Genomic DNA, 17,594 nt, shown 5'->3' with positions numbered 1-17,594 from the left:
TGCTGATGAACATAACTTTTTCTAAATAAAAATGTTAAATGGTTGCTGTTCAGAGCTACTCAGATGTGCCACTTTGAATATATTGATGCTTTGGACTGTTTTTGGACCCTAACCCATCGTCACAATGACACAAAGGAAATTTTCACTTTTCACAATTTTCTGATGTCTACTGGACAGAAAGAAAGGTTAATGCATCCAGAAACTAATAACCAGATGAATTAATAATTAAAACAGTTATTAGTGATAGTGAAAAATGATGTAAAAATAAAAACAAATTATCTTAGCTTTTTCCATTTTCTCATTACACAGCGAAAGAAGTTTGTTAGTCCTGTCCACCTCAAATTAAACTGATATCTTTGGATAAACACGGTGACCTACAGGCTGCAGGTTTTATGACTCTCCCCATATGTTTGTCGTCTTCTACGTTCAGATCCTCCCAGAAGTCCTGTAATCACCACCGCAAAGATCAGTTCTGTGTCAAACACATACAACCTTCATGTCAATTATTGTCATTGCTGATGAGAGCTGGGTCTCTTAACTACAGCTGAGAGATCAGCAGTCTTCAGTAGAAGATTTAATTAAGCATGAAGGTAGCACATCAGGTCAGGAGCCTGACCAGCTGCATTTTTATTGTTTTCTTTGACATTCATGGAGTAAATCCGTCCCTCAGGGTCAGACTGTCCAATGTGGAATTCTACAGTAAGACGTCTGAGGGAGAACGTTAATCAGAAACCATCCCAGCTGGCATGTACCATCGTGGAGTCTTTTGGACACACTCACCACCTACTGTACTCACCAGATGCTTCTCCTTGCAGCTTTTTCCTCTTCCCCCTGAATTAAATTTAAGTTGAAGAGTCACTTTTCTGATACAACAGAGGTGATCAAGCCACATCATAAATGTGCAAATGCAGGTAGTCAGAACAGGAGTGATCTAAAATATCAGTAGTGCTGGAAATTGCCCAGAAGTGCACAAGCTGAAAGGCAAATCGATATGTACATGGGATAATGTTGCCAAAATATATTAGTCTCTTAAATTAGCTTAATTATTGTGTTTAAAATTCCTGTGTCAATAAGGACAACACACAAAACAAACAAAAAGAAGACACTGTATAATGAAATCAGCAGAGACCTGGAGCACAGCTCAGCTGCTGTACCATGACTCGGTACTTGTGCCACAGGATATTGTAGTAAGTTATGTTTTTATTTATTTATTTGGTCTTTTGGTGTCACTGATCAGCCAGTGCCACTCATTATAGAAACATGGCTCTTAGTCCACAGTTAGCCTTGGGGTACGGTAGCAAACCTTTAGGATGAAAAGAAGTCTGTCTTTATTATTGCAAAGCTGTCTAACTTGTGTCAGACTAATTGAAGGTCCTAATGAAGTATTAATACTTACAGACCTGTAAAATCTCTGTGTGCATTGTTGGGAATTTTTGCTTGTTTTCTGTCACATCTATCAAATGTCACAACTTCCTAAAGTACATAAACTAAACAGAGAAAGCTCCTGTTAGTTTAAATCTGAAAGCAATTAAAAACAGTGCTTTCCTTCATAAAGATGTCCACAGTACACAGTTTCATTTAGTGCCACACTGAGCACTATTTGTAGTTTATGTGGCATGTGAAGTACAATCTGTAACTGAGATCAAAGCTACAAGAGTGTTATCAAGGAGTCCTCATTGGCCTTCACTGTGATATCAGGAGTCCCCAGATAAGTGAATAATAGACTTTGTTTAAAAGAGTAATTCTGGCCCCGTCTCTTCGCCTCTCATTCACTTATGTAACACTGAGTTGTTGATGTGCTACATTTGCGCCCTCTGATGGGGTCCCACAGACAAGTCTCTTAAATGCTGTCAAAATGACATTGCTGGTCTGATGCTGTGAACTGTTTGGGGATCTCCGATATGAGATGTTCTGGGACTTCCTGTGGATTAACCTAGTTTATTAATAACTGAGTTGATGGTTTTCATTTTGTGTACTCTACCTCCCTCTGCTGGTTAAGAAAAAGGAAAGCATGTTAAATCTACAAATGTTCATAGTTAGGGCCCGAGCACGAACTGTGCGAAGGCCCTATTGTAATTGCTTCGTTTATTATTTTTATTTTTATGTGGATCTGTCTTTTGCAGTACCGTTTTTACCACACAACTGTGCAGTAAATAAAGCAGAAGATGATGAGACAGAGGTGAGACAGGCTAATTTATCAATGATGATGATAAGTGTGAAAGCTGCCCATTATTTGAAAATCATTATGTGATCATTCCTTTACATAAATAGTAACTATGCTATTGATGGTTTTGTGACCTCTAGGACATCAAAGCAGTAGTTGATGGCATCGATGGCATTAAGCTGTCCCAGGGACTGGCTCTCGGGCTGGGAGACTTTGACCTGATTCGAGTGATAGGACGTGGCAGCTATGCCAAAGTTCTGCTGGTTCGTCTAAAGAAGAATGAGCAGATGTACGCCATGAAGGTGGTGAAGAAGGAGCTGGTCCACGATGATGAGGTGAGACACTAAGTACTCATGGGATGTCACAAATACAGGTGCACAAATGGTAGACTAGACAAACAGAGCTGTGTGGTCATGGTCCTTAAACAATAGTACAGATAACGTTTGAATGAACGTGACAGACCGAAGATCTCATCTCGTGTTTTGTCCGTTATGTGGCAAAATGTCTACATCTTTTTTTTTTTTTTATCTAAGTGGGAAAACACAAGGTACCTTGACAGCTAGCCTTCCTCTGATGTGGTATTTATGTATAGCCATTTCAGTCAGAAATGCTATAGCATATATACCCTGCGAAATAGTAGCTTTACCTGGTCCTCATTTTGTTTTGTTTTTTCAGAACTTTTTGAAGGTTGTAGTTCACTTTGGCTTTGCATGTTTCTTCTGTTTGTGCAGTAACGTCTATTCTCACTGTACCAATTATGTTTAATTAGTCAAAACATGAAAACATTTGGATTTGACCTCAAAAGTTGAATATGAGACAAAACATCAACATCAGCCTTTATTTCCAGGTATTTACATCCGGGTCTGATACACAGTTCAGAAGGTGGCACCTTTTGTCTGAACCCACCCATTTTTCTTGTGAGCAAAAATATTGGAACGTGTGACTGACAGGTGTGTCCTGTTACATGGATTATTCAGACTATAAATAGCACTGAATGTCTACACTCAGTTTCTGATCCGGGTTTCACCTGTGCAGACTGTGCATTTATTCCAACAGGAATCAAGGTAAGTAATGCAAAATGCTTTCCACGAGTGGTGGAAGAAACTCATCAGTAGATGATGAAGTGACTGAAATAGGCCATGGCTATTTGCAAAGGAAGTACTGTTCTGTTATTTAGAATATTTTTCTTGGCATCATATTAGCTTCCTATTCTAAACAAATCAGTACCTATTGTTTTTGTTTCAGGACCTAATGTTTGACTTGAGATACCAGGTATTTTTTATCTGTGACTTGCCAACAGACTTCAATTTAAACTGCTAATTCTTTGCATCCATTCAAATTTCCATCAACTGTAAAGATTGAAACCACAGTTACACTAACTGAGTTACATAGAAAATTGGCATTGGGTGTCATATACTAAATGCTAAAAACATGATTCCATTTTTAAAATGTCAAGAATGACTTGGCCGTGTTAGTTTGTCTCTATAAACTATTATTTTGTATTCATGAATATGCTGAATCAGTACATGAAAGTGCTACACTGGAAGACACACGAGCCATGAAGAAACACAGCAACAATAGCTGAATTTTCTTATCAAACACAAAATAATGACGGAGGGGATGAAAAAAATAAAGTGAAATAAAGAAATAAAAGGACAATGACTTTCATTAATAACAAAAATAATGCTAGAAGAAAATAAAATGTTTTTCCTTTCTTTTACCATTTTCTCCCTCAATTCAATTCAGTTAAATCCAATTCTATTTTATTTATATAGGGCCCAATCACAACAACAACAGTCACCCCATGGTGATTTATACTGTAAGGTAAAGACTGTACGGAGGATACAGAGGAAGCCCCAACAATCAGACAACCCCCACTGAGCAAGCACTTGAATTGAACTATAGGCCGCCCCACAGACCCTTTTATCGCTGTAGAGTCATTTCTAAATAAAAAACAGCACTGATACACTCCCCTCCAAAAGTATTTGAACATGTTTGCTGTAGACTGAAAACATTTGGGTTTGACATAAATAATCAATATGAGAGAGATGTCTGTGTAGGTTCTCAGTCATCCAGTTCGTAGTAGTCTTGAGAACTCAAGAAGCCTTTGGGATGAGAGGGGAAAGGTCTTCAAGAAACAAAAAAGAAGTCCAGTCGCCCTTTTTCCAAGCTGCAGAGATGACTATGAGAGAGATCAACATCTCAGCTTTTATTTCCATCTGGATCTTGTACACGGTTTGAAAGGTGGCACCTTTTGTCTGAACCCACCTATTTTTCTTGTGGGCAAAAGTAATGGAACATGTGACTAACAGGTGTATTTTGTTGCCCAGGTGTGTTCTGTTACATGGATTATTCAAACAATAAATAGCACTGAATGTCTACAGTCAGTTTCAGGTTTGGAGTTTGCCCGTGCAGACTGTGCATCTGTAGTTACAGGAGTAAGCAACATGAAAACCAGAGAGCTGTCTATGGGGGAAAAACAAGCAATTTTGGAGCTGAGAGAAGATTGAACATTTTAAGTGCTGTAAAGAAAGACCCTAAAACAATTGTTAGTGACAGCAGCAGAGGACAGGAGTGAAGCTATCACAATCTACTGTTCACGGAAGAGCACAGAGGCTTCACCAGAAGATGCAAACCACTAATTACGAAGAAGAATAGGAAGGTCAGGATGGGATTTGCCAATTAGTTCAGAGACAAGCCTCAAAAATTCTAGGATAAAGATGAACCTTTACCAGTGTAAAGGCTGAAGTTTGGAGAAAGGATCTGCTCATGATCCCAAACATATGAGCTCATCAGTGAAACAGGGTGGAGATTATATCATGGCTTGGGCTTTCATGGTTTCTTCTGAGATGGGCTCATTCATCTTCAGTAATGATCTCACACATGATGGCAGCATGAACTTAGATGTCTACAGAAACATTCTGTCTTAAGAAAGATGCAACCAAACTGATTAGGAGATCCTTCATCATGCAAAAAGATAATGACTCAAAACACACTGCCAAAACTAGAAAGGGGCAGGGAGTGGAAGGTTTTAGACTGGCCTAATCAATCTCCAGACTTAAACCCTACAGAGCACTTTACCTGCTAAAGAGGAAACTGAAGGGAGTAACCCTCCAAAACGAACTAACAACTGAAAGAGGCTGTGCTGAAAGCCTGGAAAAGCATCACAGAAGAAGAAAATGCAAAAATGTAGTGATGTCAGTGGGTCACAGGCTTGATGCAGTTACTGCAAACAAAGCATTTGCAACTAAATATTGAGTCTCGTTCACTTTATTAATCTGTTCCAATACTTTTGTTAACAAGAAAAATCGGTGGCTTCTGACAGAAGGTGCTATTTTCTGAACTGTGTATCAGATCAGATGTTAATACCTGGAAATAAAAGCAGAGTGGTTGATCTTATGTCTCATATTCATCTTTTAATGTCAAAATTAAATGTTTTCAGTCTACAAATATAAAGAGATTGGCCTCACTGTTCCCATACTTTTGTAGGGGAGTGAATTTCATTGTTGGAAGCTCATTTGTACTGTCCCTGAACGGGAATGCTGCTCTAAGACTTTCCTTCACCAAATACTTCTGCTTTTACCAGTTTGTAAAAAGTACATTAGCCTGAAGCTGGGGCTTGTAGTATCACTGCAACAAGTTGACAAAAATTAGCTTTCCTGGAAGCATTTTCACCTGTTATTTGGTTGGTTGAACACCAGTGTTGTTAATTATGAATAATAAGGCTCTTTATCTGAATAGAACAGAACCTTCATAAATGTCGTTTGTAAGCATTTTCTGTAGATTCAAAATGGCCGCCTTGAAAAGGTTCAGCAGACGGGTTGGAAACAAATCTGTTGAATTTTGGTATTTAATCTTTTTTAACCTTAGGGTTTGTATAGTCTGTATAATTTCGTATAATCTGTGTGGCTATTCTTGACTACATGTTTTTGGCTTTATGACAGTCACCTCACCTGTCTTGATTTTTTTTTTTTTTTTTTTTTTTTGTTAAACTGGGCACAACAAGCAAGGGGTAGATCTGACTGAGCATCCAAGCACTAATCTCTCCCAGCGAGTAGTGCATCATCAATCTTTTGAGTTTCACTCTAAATGAGGCCAAAATGTACAACCTGGCCACTGTGCTGTATACAGAAGAGTTAACATTAGTGATTGAGGACATAAATTAATAAGGAAGATGCCACATCAAGTTAGCATTAGAGAATTTTCTTTTTCTCACAGACTTCAGTAAAATCAGATTTATTTTACCACCAGGGGACTCAGCACCTGCTGGACATTAGGAAGAATGCAAATTTTAGGCACTTAGGTTGATTTGACTTTTCAGACCTGGAGGCTACATCCACCTTTTACATACCTTTTCCTAATTTGGCACATAGTAAACAAAATTAAAGCCTATAAAAACATATCACCAAAAAACTGATCTTTGCCAGAGGTGCTTTGTATTATGAAACAGATTTCTAAGGAAAAGCACAGAAGTGTGACGTTTCCTTTCAGGTGTTCATGCATGTCTACAAATCCACATATCTGGAGCAAACTATTTTCCTTTTGGATTGCCTATCAATAGATTGGGGGGACAACAGTGATTCTTGTATATGAACACTGGTGGTGGCAAAGGGTTCCACCATCTGCACCCAGTGATTTTGACATAAATCCACGTACACACTAGATGTCAGGATCTGTCACCGTACTTTAATCAAATTGCCTCCCCAAAGTGGCACATCCCAGCCACTGGCCTAGACCGCTGTTTTTTTTTGTTTTTATTTTATGTCTGTTTGTTGCATGTAGGGTCAAACTGGGCCAGTGGTTCTGCACCAGTCCAGTCTAACAGTGGGACAGATTTCATTGAGGCTGTGATGAATTTGAAATACTTCTTGAATAATGTTTGTAAGATTTAGAGGGCAGCTAGTTTTGCATATGACGCAGTCTGTTTAATTCTTTTGACCTTGCGTTAAAGCAGTGGGGCTCTGGAGATAGATTTAGAAGCACTGGACTATGTAACAGGTCTTAGAGCAATAATCAGAGGAAAGAGAAGCATAAAAGTTGGAAGGACACGTGCAGATACAACAGTAAAAATGAGAATTAGGATTGACTGAAGGAAATGAATGGACCTGAGCCAGAGACTGGAAGAATCTTCTAAAAGGAATGAGCAAAAAAGGAAAAGGGACAAAGACGGGGAAATATGGAGTGGGGGTGGCAGAGAGCTTATGGGGGAAAAAAAGAGGCTTAGAAGGAAGAAGGAATAAGTGAGTGGGTGAGTCAAAGGAGCAGATATAATCCGGGTGTAACATCCTTTTTACCAGATGAACATGATGTGAGATTGATCTCAAAATGGTACAAGTCTGCATAAATCTCCTAAAGCTGGAAACATGCATGTTTATTGATGTGAATGTAGCTGACGGGGGAATTATGTTTTCTTAATTCCTAGGGCAAAATCATATTTTATTCACAAGAAACAGAAACATTGCAAAAGCCAAATTTGCATGGGTGTATTTTCATTTTCTACTAGTGAAAACCCGATAAGCAGTTGATATTTTCTGTTATTTGTCAAGGTTTGTGTGCGATAGCCACAGTGAAACCTGAAAACTTTGTGTTATATGAAGAGTCATTTTACCATTTGATCTGGTATGTTATGAGTGCAACCTCATGGCCATATTGAAAACTCCCTTTCCTGTAGGAGCTAAACCATAAAAAGGAAACGGGTAAGTCGCTGTCGGCAGTGTTTAAGAGTTTGCACACACAAAAGTTAAGTTCAGTATGGAAGCATGCATGGTTACAAGTGTAATCTTCTCAAAATATGCAGTTCAAATTGAGATAAAGGGTTATTTTGAAGGGAGAAAACTTTAACATCGATCCTGTACACGTGTTGGCGATGGTCCAGAAGGCCACCACCTAATGGCAGTTCCATACTTGGCAGCAGGTGTCCTAATATGAACTAAAATAGACATTATACAGTTCCTTCCATGAGAAATCTGTTCAGGGTTGTTCCTATAACAGTCCTTTGAATTTTCAGCTTAAATGTAGCTTCCATTCATGAGATAATAAAATTTCTACAGTAGGCCAATTCAGGTCTATACATACGTCACCACTTTCTTTTATCCGTACGCTGATATATTTATGCTCCTGCCCAGTGGCTATCATTCCATTACTAACAGCATCAACTGACAGCCGTCCTCAGGACGGGTACTACACTAGCCAGTCATAAAATTAGAAACAACACAGGTGTTTGACAGTTTTCCGCTGTGGGTCGATCATAGATGAAATATATGACAGATAATTTATTAGCTTTGTTATTGTATTGAGTATTTGCAGTTCTGTGCTGTCTGGCATACTGACCAAAGCTTAACAGAGTCTGTTAACTTAAGCTAGCTTAAATCAGACTTTCTTCAGACTCAGCGAGTTCTTTATTTACATGAGGCTAATCATCCAGAACTGTAGTTTACAATGAAAGTAATCAAAAAGTTTAATAAAAATGTTTTTAATTTGAGGCAGTTTAGTTATTGTGTCTCTTGTAAACATACATGATCATTTCAAGACGACCTGCACTGTTACATAGGCATGTGTAATTTTCTAGCCAGTACTTTTTTTTGAGATGCATTAGTTACAGAGATGAAACAGATCTGAATAAAGAAAAGACAAATGATGAATCCTGTCAACTCTGTGTTTGTGTTATGTAAGTCCACCAGATGGTGATATTGCTCAACATATAACTCCTTAAAAAGACCAAAGTCAGTGAGCTCATGAGACCAGAGGCCAGAACTATGGCATCATACAACATCTGCACAGCTTCAGGTGTCCCACATAGATGGACAGATTTTCAGTTTCCCTCCAATAAAAACGATTTGAGGAAATCGTGAAATTCTTCCAGTGTTTTGATTGTAATTTTCCACTGATTACACTGACAACCAAATGATCTGAAATGACCAATATCACATGTGTTATGATGACTTACTCTGCATAATTATAATGGCTGGATGCAGTAATGAATTGGCCAGAATTAATTTTATATCATATACACAGTATGTATCCTCTATTGTTTTGATATAAATTAACCATAAACCTAAACTGAGCACAGGATGGAGAGCTCAAAATGTAGAAACACTTGATTGCAGCTCACATTTATTAACTGTCACCAATTAATGATGCTTTAAATCAGCATTAAACTGCAGGCCTTGCTGTGATTTGGAGTTATAGAAATAAAATTGTCCGGTATGAACACCAGCCATAACAGGCTGCTAAACCTATTACGCCCTGGCTATTCTGAAGGACTTAAAGTGCTTTCACCTCTGTTATTGTGTAGAACTTTGATATATATGATTTAGAAAGGAGAAACGGTACAAATCCAAAGTTTGGATACACAACACAATAGTGAAAATGTCACAACTGTAAAATAACGTGAAATTATGTAGCAAACAAAACTGTTAAACAAAATTACAATTTACATTTTAGAGACCTCAGTGTAGTCACTGTTTGCCTTCGTGACAGCTTTGGATAGTATTGGCAGTATTTTAACTCAAGGAAAGTAGAAAACTCGCAAACTGTATGCAAAAGATGGAATTTGCTTCCCAATCTGAAAAGCGAAGTCAGCATGGCAGTGCCTTAAATCAGCATTCTTTTTAGTTTTTTATTTGTGTTTTAATGTAACCTTTATTTATATGGGTAGTCCCTTTGAGATTCAGTGTCTCATTTGCAATGAGACCTGTTCCTCTAGTTTCACAGATTAAGGTTTCAACTGCTAATTTCAAGTCTCTTTGAATAAAATGTGATGGTCATTTTTTTTTTTTTTTAACTAATTCAAACAAAAAAGCAAGGTATATCCTAAGGCCAGCCTACATTGGGACTGCCAGATGACTAGCCTGCAAGCTTGCAGTGACCCTCTGTTTCACTGTTCAATGAATCTGTTTGATTTAAAAATGTACGTGTCCAAATATCTGGCGAGTCAGTAGATTTGGCTTACAGGGACATTTTCTTCAGTGCTCCACTTTTAGAAAAGAATCCATCAGAATGAAAATTTTAACAGGTTATGTTGAGCCATATTTTCTGTTAATGACTAGTGGATATAGTTTTTTTTTATATGGGTTTGACTGCCCTGTTATCTTTTGGCAAACCACTCAAGGTCCACCTCTTTAAATGATCCAGCCAAAGTACAATCTCCTATTTGTGTGAGGGTTGTACAAGAGTGCCAGCCCTTGTGTGACCTTCTGTAACTCCATCAATTTGTCTGAGAAAACCTGTTGATCAGAAATTGATCAATACATTTTCTTTCTTTAATGATGTCTTTCTCGTCTGTTTACCCTTATCTCTGCAGGATATTGACTGGGTGCAGACAGAGAAGCATGTCTTTGAGCAGGCGTCTACTAATCCTTTCTTAGTAGGTCTCCACTCCTGTTTCCAGACAGAAAGCCGGTAAGAGGATGAAAAAGCTGCCGCTTTCCAATATCTCAGAGCACCGTCAGGTACAGTTCTTTTACCCGACGGTGCCTGCAGTCAGTGCTACTTTTTGGATGGCCCGTTCTTCACAAGTATAGTTATTTTTATAACATTTATTATCATAAATGTTAACATATCTCAGTAATGTGACCTGTGCAGTCTGTATCTTGTACCTTTGTGTTGTGGAACCTCGGTGTTGTTCTAGAAGTATTGTGAAGAGGTTCAGCTTAATCCAGTTTAAAGAATCAAAAGTGGAGGAGGCTTTGGGACAAACGTGGTTGTGCTCACTGGAGAAAACCGGAATTCTCCAAGTAATCATAGTTATCTCGGGGTAACAGCACATTATTTTGGACCACAGTGGGAACTTGGGTCACATGCTTTGACTGTTATGAGGACAGAGGAGTGGCACTTCACCGACATGTACACCAAGCACTTTATGCAAGTAGCAAGACAGTGGGAGATTGAACATAAAGTCAGCGCACTGACCACTGCTGACTGCAGTAGTCAGACCTTGGGTATATTTTATGAGCACGCAGTACCTTTGAAGTTTTTCTGGAGAATAATCTGGACTGTCATTGTTTTGGATTTTTGCAATAATAATGAATATAGATTTGCATATAGCAAGTATATTTGTCCACTCCCATGCTGATAAAGAGCATTAGAAACATGACAAATATCCTGTAAAGGTAGATTTAGATCAGAAAATCTGCGATTAATTGCAAGTTAACTTTGAACAATCATGCAGTTAATTGCAATTAAATATTTCAATCAATTGACAGCTCTAGTAACGACATTAAATAGTGAAAGCCAGGGCTTTTTATCATTCAGGTTCACTATTGGTGGTCTAAGTAAATAATAATACTAATAACTGTTTTTGTAGCACTTTTAAAAATACATAGTTACAGAGTAGTTTGAATAAAAGCTGTTAAAGATAAGTATACATGTTTTAGCATGTAGACACATAGTCATACAATACGTGCAATAAAATGCAAATTGATTATTTAAAAATCGTACAATGTGATTTTCTGGATATTTTTTTGGATTCTGTCTCACAGTTGAAGTGTACCTATGATAAAAATTACAGACCTCTCCATTCTTTCTAGGTGGGAAAACTTGCAAAATCCACAGTGTATCAAATACTTATTTTCCCCACTGTACATAAAGCTAACCTTGGATCCAACATTTTCCACCTGGGAGAAGTTCAGGTGACAGGAATGTCCCAACACTCACGCACCTGTGCAGCTGAGCCAGAGACTGAAGCGCAATTTTGAACCTTTAAAATAACTGCACTAGACATCGAAATGACCCCTGAGGCATCATTTACCTAAATGAAGCCCAATGAGCCTTCCTGCTCTGTTGCACTGAGGCAAAAGATTTGTCACCAAAAAGTTCATAAAAAGCAAAACCTGTTTGTAATTTAAAATTTGGCAGCTAACCATTTCAAAGTAGTCCCCTTGTAGAGCAATCCACTCCTCCAAGCACCATCTGCAGCACATGCTGGATTTCCTCCATTCTTTCAAAATGGTGACTCTTCTTCTGAGCTTGAATTCTATTTTGAGAAAGAGGAAGAGAACACAGGGTGCCAAATAATATGCAGCGAGGACTGGTGAGAAGTAACAATTGTGATAGTTTGGCCAAGTAAGTAAAATACATTTTTATGATGGAACACCCAGCTGCTGTTCAGGACATTTGTGCTGAATATTCTCTCTCACCTGCAAAGTCCTATTCACATATGAAGAGATTTGCTCATTGTGCATCGCTTTGTACAGTAGAGCAGATGTTGGTCACTAGAGGACATTCCTGGCTTTGGTTGCCTAAGTAACCCTCAGATGTATTTACATCAGCTTTATATATCCCTTATATATCAATCAGTGGTTCCTTTGGCTCACAGTGATAGTTGCTTCAATTGCTTGACTCAAATTTGCAAAAGTTTACTTTAGGACCCGCCCACTTTGTATCGCCACCAGTTATTTTGTCCATCATTGCTTGATCTCTGGTTGCCACATCACATCATTTATAATATGCCCAAAGTTCATGCCAGAAACACATTTATAAAGTGCTTTGAGTGCTCATGTAGAGTAGAAAAGTGCTATATAAGAACCAGTCCATTTATCATCTATTTGTTTCCTGTGTGGACGCCACTTAATACAAGAAATTGATGTTGAAAATCTGACCTTGAGGAGCAAGTTCGTGGTGCACATCACCATGAATGTTGAAGAAAACGACAAGCATGCTCCTGCATTCTTTGATATTGAAGGCTGCAGCCTCTTGACAAAGATAATACATTGACAGCTTTGTCTCTTTAATCTGAAATTTTTAAAATGAACTAATGCCATAATAATCCAGTTAAATCATTACTAATTCTGTAACATCAAATAGAGCTTTTGAGTCAAAAGGAGAAGCTGCTTTTACAGAAACAAAATACACTAGGCTTTTTTGCAAAAATAAATATATATTTTTTTATTTGGTTCCAGTTTTCTAAACAGTCTTACACTGTATAATTGAATTAATAATTGAATTCGTGTTTTTCTGTCACTTCCATGGCCACACTTCTACAAAATCAAGCATCTAGGCATGCAGACTGCTTCTACAAACATTTGTGAAAGAATGGGTCGCACTCAGGAGCTCAGTGAATTCCAGCATGGGACCATGATAGGATGCCACCAGTGCAAGTCCAGTCGTGAAATTTCATTACTACTAAATGATTCCACAATCAACTGTTAGTGTTATAACAAAGTGGAAGCGATTGGGAACAATAGCAACTTATGGTGTGGGGGTGGTTTATTAGGAGTTGGGCTCGGCTCCTTAGTTCCAGTGAAAGGAACTCTTAATGTTTCAGCGTCCAGAGACATTATGGACAAATTCATGCTCCCAAATTTGTGGGAACATTTTGGGGATGGCCCCTTATTGTTCCAATATGACTTTGTACCAGTGCACAAAGCAGCTCCATAAAGACATGGATGAGCAAGTTTGGTGTGGAAGAACTTGCCTGAACTCAACCCAATAGAACACCTTTGAGATGAATTAGAGTGGAGACTGCAAGCCTGGCCTTCTCATCCAACATCAGTTTCTGACCTCACAAATGCACTCCTGGACGAATGGTCAAAAATTCCTATAAACACCCCTAAACCTCATGGAAAGCCTTCCCAGAAGGGAATCCCTGTGGATTAAGAATGGGATGTCAGTCAAGTTCACATGTGTGTGTGAAGGCAGATGAGCAAATATTTTTGGCAATATAGTGTATGCTCTCTGAAGAAACAAACGGATCAAGGTGTATGTTTTCTTTTACCTCTGATTCAATAAAGACCAGCAGCTAATGCTCTTATGTGTATATTAACACTATTTGATATAAAGTACCCTCTGTTAAACAGTACCTGTGGTTGGCTGATAAATTTTCTCACTGTTTTCCAGGTTATTTCTGGTGATTGAATATGTGAACGGTGGTGACTTGATGTTTCATATGCAACGACAAAGGAAGCTCCCAGAAGAGCATGCAAGGTAAACATTCAGATATATGCTGTCTGTTTCCATACATATCAACTTAAAATGTTGTCCCTATCCAGAATTTGAGAATATTTATTTAGATCGACTACATGGTGTTAAGGTGTACTCCCACATGGAATATGCTTTGTAGTAGGTTTCATTTTTAAATATATGAGTGTTTACTCCTTGGATTTTCTTCAATACTAAGTGGTATAAAAAAAAAGACCTGTTTCAGGCTAAGCTAGTGCAGTGAGGCCTCTAGGAATAGGCTACATGATCGCAGAATGACATTGAAGTGGGTACATTTCTGATTAGATTTTGGTTACACTGACATGGCACAGTCAGCAAGTTACACAGAAAACCCATTTATGCAATTTTGAACAATTTGGGGTGGACCGACTTGACATAACTGTTGCAGAGCCAGTTCAGGGACAGTGTGACCCATATTTTCATGTAGCTGTAATTTACATGCAGGCAGTCATAAAGATACAGGTTTGACAAGATGGCAGCTGTAAGGATACAGTTACTGAATGTGTGTGTGTGTGTGTGTGTGTGTGTGTGTGTGTGTGTGTGTGTGTGTGTGTGTGTGTGTGTGTGTGTGTGTGTGTGTGGGATTTTACCTGTTCAAAACATGGCTGTGCAGAATGGACATATTGTTGGTTGCACCTTTTTTTGAGAACTGCCAATCCAAATTACACAAGTAATTAATTTCATTTGTCACAGGAAAGCAAAGGCAAAAACCAAAATCACATTTCAAGTGTGTTCGGCAGTCTTCATTCTTCATTAGTTTTATTATTATACTGTCAGAGTGTTGAAATTTTGCAATCATAAAAATGTTTTATCTGACCATCATGCACCCAACAGCATGCCTGCTAAGCAGATCAGATAAATGGTTTTCAAGCTAGATTTATTAGTACAGGGTGCGGGTGTGTCTTATTTTAAACAGAAACCTTTGGTTTGTGCTTTATAGTGGAGCACAGCTAAAGTGTGTGCTTGGTTGGAAATGCTTTTATATGCTGTATGCCTTCTGTGCGGGTTTAAATGTCTCTCAGTGGCATATGTTTAGAGCATTCCTTCAAAATATATGCTTAATGGGGGCTTTAACAGATCTTGTGGCAACACTGCCAAAACCTAACTTAACACTTTTCCCACCTTTTAGAAATATAATGAGCACCCATAATTCATTGTGGCTGTCTACTTGCGGGGCACTCCAGCTGCGCTTCTGATAAATACTGGATCAAAGGCTGTGTAATTTGGAGAGGCACTGGATTCTGGAGGCAGTAGCTGTACATGTGCAAAGCAGCATGTTAATTACTCATAATGATTATACATATTCATGAGCAGTGCTCTTAGAGAGAGCCCTGCCGCATTCCCCCACACCGTGGGGGAGGCGACCGGTGGGCAATGGATGGTGCTGGTGATAGGGCACAGCGTCTATGAGTCTGATGGCAGCAAAGAAACAACAGTGTACAATGGAGGCTGTCACAGTGAAAATGTGGGGGAGCAATGTGGGACTTTCTCTGTTAAACATTGCTCCACTGCAGTCTTTTGCCTCAGTGTTTCACAATCATGGATTTATAGCAGGCAGACAGTGAGAGGCTTGTCATTTTTAATGAAGGCTTATCTCCCAGAGACAGAATACACACAACCTACACATGGAGAGAAAACATGTTACTGACTCACCAAAGAACCGCTCCAACTACATCTAATGATGGCCAAAACTATAAAGGCTTTATAGAGTAACTATCATAACAATAGCCTTAGTAACAGAAAGATATTTATGAAAGTCCTTTACTCTTTAAAACTCAGTGAGCCAGAAGAAATGTTTGGCCCAAGATAAATATATTTTTATGTTCTTGTATGTGGTCTGTTACTTTCATATCAAAGCAGGCTTTAAGCATTAAAGGTCTGAACAGCTTTGACAAATGCTGAATTGTTATTGCCAGACTTGGTTGGAGCTGTGCCACCAGTCAGCAGTGGTAAATACCAACAGACATTGATCTGAGGAGAATTACAATACACCTCTGTTCTGCTGAAGTGGTACTTAATCTAGAAACAGTTGCAGATACCACCACTACAAAATTGCTTTGCTTCTCCAAGAAATTCACAGACAATTAGCAAATGTGGCCCACAGCTACATTTGGTTCTTAAAACAGTCAAAATGTGAGTCGTTCTCATAACTTCCACAATTTATTTTAGTTCATTTTAGCTGATCAGATGGATGAACCACCTCAACTAGCTCCGTTCGATGTGGAAGAGCAGCGGTTCTACTTTGAGCCCTTCCTGAATGGCTGAAATCCCCACCCCATCTTTAAGGGAGAGGGCAGCCACCCTTTGGAGGAAGCTCATTTCTGCCGCTTGTATTTGTGATCTTATTCTTTTGGTCACTACCCAAAGCTCATAACCATAGGTGAGGGTGGGGCGTAGATCGACCAGTAAATTGACAGCTTTGCTTTTACGCTTAGTTCCCTTTTCACCACGACAGACCGGTGTAGCGTTTGCATCACTGCAGACACAGCCCCGATCTGTCTGTCAATCTCCTGTTCCCTTCTCCGGTCACTCATGACCAAGTCCTTGAGATACTTAAACTCCATCACCTGGTGCAGCAACTCGTCCTTGAGCTGGAGTGGGTACGCCACGCTTTTTCGGCTGAGGACCATGGCCTCAGACTTTGAGGTGCTGATTCTCATGCCAGCCGCTTCACTGTTCCACTGTGAGCTGGAGGCCACCACCTGATGAAGCCAACAGGACTGCATCATCTGCAAAAAGCAGACTCTGAGGCCACCAAGGTGGAAGCCTTCTGCCACCTGGCTACACCTAGAAATTCTGTCCATAAAAATTATGAACAGAATCGGTGACAAAAGGCAGCCCTGGCGAAGTCCAACAACCACAGGAAACGAGTCCAACTTATTGCCGGCTATACGGACCAAGCTCTTGCTGCAGTTGGATAAGTGAATTGCCGGCAACAATGGACCAGACATCCCATACTCCCACAGGACTTCCCACAGGATATCCTGAGGGACACAGTCGAATGCCTTCTCCAAGTTGGGCAAACTCCCATGCACACTTGAGAGGATAAAGAGCTGGTCAAGTGCGTCGTGACCAGGACAAAAACTGCATTGTTCCTCTTGGATCCAGGGTTCAAGTAACAGTCGGACCCTCCTTTCCAGCACCCTGGCATAGACCTTACCAGGGAGGCTGTGAAGTGTGATCCCCCTTCAGTCTTTCTTCTTAAGGATGGGGACCACCACCTTGGTCTGCCAGTTCAATGGCACCACCCCAGATCTCCACGTGATGTTGCAGAGGTGTGTCAACCAAGACAGGACTCCTTCTTCAGCATGATGGCTCCCTTCACCTCTGGTGACCACCATCTGATTTGGTGATTACCACCACGAGAGGCACCAACCACCTTACAGCCACAGCTCTGAGCAGCAGCTACAACAATGGAGGTGCACAACACGGTCCATTTGGACTCAATGTCCTCAGCCTCCCTTGGAATGCTGTCGAAGTCCAGCCAGAGGTG

General features: G+C 39.5%; 1 protein-coding gene across 1 annotated transcript in view; it reads left to right on the top strand.

The window, feature by feature from the left end:
* prkcz (protein kinase C, zeta) overlaps positions 1–17,594 on the top strand; it is a 178,615-nt gene that overhangs the window by 108,206 nt on the left and 52,815 nt on the right. Inside the window, exons 6-10 of the mRNA XM_030732648.1 lie at positions 545–602; positions 2,124–2,179; positions 2,305–2,499; positions 10,467–10,564; positions 14,000–14,086. Coding sequence (XP_030588508.1) covers positions 545–602; positions 2,124–2,179; positions 2,305–2,499; positions 10,467–10,564; positions 14,000–14,086 — 494 coding nt within the window. The remainder of the gene's footprint in view (positions 1–544; positions 603–2,123; positions 2,180–2,304; positions 2,500–10,466; positions 10,565–13,999; positions 14,087–17,594) is intronic.

The sequence above is a fragment of the Archocentrus centrarchus genome, chromosome 7 (genome assembly GCF_007364275.1).
Source record: "Archocentrus centrarchus isolate MPI-CPG fArcCen1 chromosome 7, fArcCen1, whole genome shotgun sequence".
Lineage (NCBI taxonomy): Eukaryota > Metazoa > Chordata > Actinopteri > Cichliformes > Cichlidae > Archocentrus > Archocentrus centrarchus.
The sequence above is the reverse complement of the archived record's forward strand: the minus strand, read 5'-3'. Positions and strand labels throughout refer to the sequence as shown.